The 4,434-nt window shown below is 47.8% G+C and overlaps 1 protein-coding gene across 1 annotated transcript; it reads right to left on the bottom strand.

Moving 5' to 3' along the window:
* Positions 1–321: 321 nt before the first annotated feature.
* Positions 322–3,881, bottom strand: LOC105569448 (asparagine synthetase [glutamine-hydrolyzing]). Its single transcript, XM_012025927.1, has 9 exons — positions 3,243–3,881; positions 2,921–3,046; positions 2,622–2,858; positions 2,156–2,330; positions 1,864–2,093; positions 1,661–1,788; positions 1,180–1,469; positions 822–1,056; positions 322–570 (listed from the first exon to the last, which is right to left on the bottom strand). Exons 1-9 carry the CDS (start codon positions 3,366–3,368, stop codon positions 387–389), a joined length of 1,731 nt encoding a protein of 576 aa, XP_011881317.1. The 5' UTR covers positions 3,369–3,881; the 3' UTR covers positions 322–386.
* Positions 3,882–4,434: the final 553 nt, after the last annotated feature.

Genomic DNA, 4,434 nt, shown 5'->3' with positions numbered 1-4,434 from the left:
AATTTAAAAGATAGGTAACGTAAATTAACGAAGTAACAATAACTTTAATATAATAAGTACGTAAAAAGAATTTTACTAGAAGAACACAAATGATTTTCTCACAGCCGCCGTCTTACGTGCATTTTTCTTGCATCTTCTACAGTAACGAAAAATCTTTAAGATTTTTGAATGTCCTCTCTTAAAAGATTTCGACCACGTGCGGATTAATAAGTCGCTATTTCGTTTACGTGTCCGAAGCAAAATTTGCTGAGATCATTCGTATTTGACGTAGTCGCGAATATGCACGGGACGAGGTTGCACATTCAATAAAAAGACAATACATATACATGCAGTAATAAGATCTTTATTAATATTTCACAATAATGAACATGGTATGTGTACATATGTTACATATGATGTTCTTTGATTCTTTCGTTTTTCGAAATCGAAAGCTGACTCTCTTCGCCGTTTGCCGCATAATGCTCAATAAATCGCGCAGATGGATCGGTGACGCCTTCCACCCAGCGTGGCATCCAAAAGTAAGGCGTAAAACTTTCCGCCTGCCCTTTGTAATGTAACTCGAAGATATGTCTAGCGAAGGCAGGAAAAAATTATGCGTCGTTCAGTTCGGTCAAATTAAAGTATAATCGGAGTCTGACAAATTTCTGCGAGAGAGTAGGATCGCTATTTCTATCTTACTCTTCTCCCTTCTCTTTCCGTTTCGTTTATTCTCTCTTCCTTTCGGGAGTTGCCAGAAATAGAAGGGCCGATTAAAAATGTTGAACAGACTCCGATTAGGTCAAACAATAGCAAGTTCACTGGTGATATTTTCGTCCCATTACCTGTAATAGTAGGCTTGTTTTGTTCTGGGTGTGCAATGGGGGTACTTAGCGTGAGCGTCTAACAAGTCCTCGTCGGAGACGCGGTACTCTACGATCTCGTCAATTACTTCGAAAAGCGATTTCTTTGTGGAAGCGACGCCGTCGCTGAACGCCTCTTTATGCCGCCAGAGTATGTTATGAGGCAACAAGCCACTTTCGTCGAACGCGGATCGTAACAAATGCTTCTCGACTCCACCTGCGCACACAAATACAAGATGCTCATTTTCTGCCGTGCCAAATCTTCATGTACAAATTAATTATTTGATTCGTAATATGTATCGCTCGTAGTAATATTTATTACAAGTGGCCATTGCTCTACCTTGCGGTTGTCTACTGTGAGGATCCAACGACAGATAATAGTTTGTAAATTGAAGGTCCAAAAAAGGTACTCTGAGCTCCAAACTGAAGGCACTGGTGGTTCTATCGGCTCTTAAGCCATCATACAAATATATGTCATCCAGTAATCGAACAGATTCGTCGTGCGCGTCTCTCGCATTGGGCGCATTCCTGAAGTAAATGTAGCCTTGCGCCAGCTCGTCCGCGCCCTCCCCGCTGAAGATCACAGTTGTCTCGGTGTTTTGCTTTATGTATCTCGAAAGGAGGTACATCCTACAGGCAAGAAGTCTCAATATTATGTACAGAACGTTTTCTCACTGGGGCAGTTTATTATTTTTAAGAGAGTGAGAAAGAAGAAAAGAATTGAGTGCAAACTCTTTTCCTACGACTCTCAAATTTGTAATATTGGACAGTTTGGAAACTCAAAAGTCACAAACTGGATACCGATCGATAAAGCGTTTTACCCGACAGAAGCGCGAACAGTAGTGATGTCATATGTTTCCAAGGAATATATGACTTTGTTCAGGACATCCTTCACATCCTGCGGCGTGAAGATAATCTCGTGATGCTCAGTCCCGATGTAGTTTGCAACCTGTGGCAAAAGAAATTCCAGCTTTCACGCGATTGCAATGAAGAAAGACGAGAGCCAGAGGCTCTTTCCACGAACCTGTCTGGCAGCGACAATGTCCGGACTGTCGTCCATACCAATCGCGAAGCTCTGAATCTTGTACGACAGGTTGTATTTCTTCGCATGCTTCACCAATAAAGCGGCGACCAGGCTCGAGTCCAAGCCACCTGACAAGAGGCAACCAATCCGTCTGTCGCCCATTAGTCGCTTCTCCACTGCTGCCGAGAGCAGCTTTCGAATGTTGCCCTCGATATTGATCGGAGACAAAGCTGTAATAAATAAAATGTGCTATAAGATATATCCGCGGTGTATCGCGCGTGGATTATCTCACCGTCCCAAGGGATGTATGTGTGGAAGGAAGGTTTGTCGCCGGGCCTGTGATAACGGCAGCTCTCCAGAAGCTTTATTCGACCGTTGTGCAAGATCTCATACTTCTCGTAATGACCCGGAGGAAACGGCTCCAGCGTCCATTTGCCATTTACGTGCTTCGACATTGCCATCAGACCCTAAAACGCATAGTTAGTTTAAGGACGTTCATCGGCTGTAATCGTAGCCAAGAGTTTTCGCCCACGTCCGGCCTAGTTGTACGAATATTCTTCTGGAGTGCAAATAATTTCAGAATATTCCAATCGAACATTCTATAAATATATATATATAGACTATTACAATTAGAAATCGTACATGCGTAACAAAGAAGAACGACTTTAGAACATTCGTCGAGAACGTTTTTCAACTGTTATTTCTGACGAACAAAAAGCTTGACAATCAGAAAGGAAGCGATTCGCTTATCGATGCACCTTGCTCTCCGAAGAGATGGCAAGTTGTCCATTGTCCGAACGCAATCTGAACAGCGGTCTCACGCCGTAGGGATCCCTGGCGATCAGTAGCCTCCGCTTCGAGACGTCCATCAGACAAAATGCGAACACACCGTCGAGGGACTGAGCGACGCCGTTGGCGCCGGCGCAGGCGTACATGTGCATGATCACTTCCACGTCGCACTTGGTGGAGTACTCGAAACCGTGTTGTTTTTGCAGCTGCAAAACGTTGCATTTTTACTCGCATTCCGACAACCCGGGGACAGCGCGAGGAGCCTTACCCTATTGCAATTGTATATTTCGCCGTTGCACAGGAGAAACAGATGGGGATACTTGTGTATCCTCATCGGCTGCATCCCGTAGAGGCCGTCGACGATGGCAAGTCTGTGAAAGCCCAGGTAGCCATTCTGCAAAACGAGGAAACGTCAACGCGAATGTGCGCGAGTGCGAGCGAAACGAAATGAATTTCCGCGAGAACGCGGTCAATTCTGCGTCTTACGCGAGACAGTGAAAGTGCTAAGAGCGAGCGGCTCCGTCTCTTCTTGAAGAGACCGTTTAGCATTGTCACTACGGCGCAAGATACAGAATAGACCCCAGGCTCACCTTGACTCTGCTGTCGAACTCTATTTTAAACGCTTCCGGGCCGCGGTGCGAGATCTTGTCGAAGTTCTCGCAGATGCAGGTCAGGGGTTCGTTGTCCAGCCCGAATAGCGCCCAGATCCCGCACATGTTGCCGGCGAGAGGTGCCACGTGCGCGCGCGTGTACGGAGTCCGGCTTGCGGATGTCGCAGGGGTGTTTGTCGGAGCCTCCGCGTGAGAGGGAAAGAAAGCGAGAGCGCGATGTCGCGGCGATAACGGCGAAGTAAAATGTTGTAGATAACGGACTCCGTACGCTTTCTCTCTCTCTCTCGACGTACGACTCACTTCCGGGCGCGAGTGATCAGAGCTGCGCGGGCCGCGCGTACGCTACTGTCAGCACGGTGTCAGCTACTCAGCTGCACCGTCGGCGCGCGCTTTATATACGGCTCCAGATCAGTGACATCTCTCCGCTGTGCGTGTGTGCGTGCATGCGCGCGTGTACGCACGCTCCGTTGGGTTTCTGATGTAACAACCGCGCGTCGTTGAGCGAGGCGACAGGACGGGGCCGACCAGGTAGCGGACATATCGTAAATACGTGGCAACGGTGAAGCCCGTGTCAGACTACGAATTGAGATTGGGATTAGAATCTGGGTTGCGGTTACAACCCAGTGAGAAATGATCCGTCGATCGACGTCGAAACGATGTCGAATCGACGTCAATTCGACGGCGTCGATGTCGATTCGGCGTCGTTTCGACGTCGATCGACGAATCATTTCTCACTGGGAAATGTTTCGGGGCGTTTGGTTGATGGCAGAGGACGATCCGTAGGCGCTTCCCAGCGAGAGATAACTCGTCGAACGACGCCGCGTCGACATCGACACATTGATATCGATTCGACAACGTTTCGGCGAATCATGTCTCTTAGAAGAATACTTGGAAGACGAGCGCTCGTAGCCGGCGGTGCGATCGCGGCCCGAGCTCTCGTGTTTCCAAACGAAGACGCCTCGGCGCCGTTCGAAGTAACACCTCGCTCTCATTAATACGATACGTTTGATCTCGTAAACCCAAGCCGACGATATCTTTGTTACGGTGTACTTTTAAACCGGCGATCTCAGCTCGACCAAGCGTCGCAGTTACATCCCCGCGATATCGTTGAGGGAGTAGCGTTGCTGTTTTTTTTAATTGCAACACCGCGCACTAGGGCGTGGTGTTTGCA

The sequence above is a fragment of the Vollenhovia emeryi genome, unplaced genomic scaffold (assembly GCF_000949405.1).
Source record: "Vollenhovia emeryi isolate VEMERY1.0 unplaced genomic scaffold, V.emery_V1.0 DF939124.1, whole genome shotgun sequence".
In the NCBI taxonomy this organism is placed as follows: Eukaryota; Metazoa; Arthropoda; class Insecta; order Hymenoptera; family Formicidae; genus Vollenhovia; species Vollenhovia emeryi.
The sequence above is the reverse complement of the archived record's forward strand: the minus strand, read 5'-3'. Positions and strand labels throughout refer to the sequence as shown.

Excerpts from the sequence above, each read along its gene's own strand:
- LOC105569448 (XM_012025927.1), bottom strand. The coding sequence starts at position 3,368 with ATGTGCGGGATCTGGGCGCTATTCGGGCTGGACAACGAACCCCTGACC. Across the intron at positions 1,470-1,660 it reads ACTGTTCGCGCTTCTGTCGG|GATGTACCTCCTTTCGAGAT; the intron begins GTAAAACGCTTT and ends TCTTGCCTGTAG. Across the intron at positions 1,057-1,179 it reads TCACAGTAGACAACCGCAAG|GTGGAGTCGAGAAGCATTTG; the intron begins GTAGAGCAATGG and ends TTGTGTGCGCAG.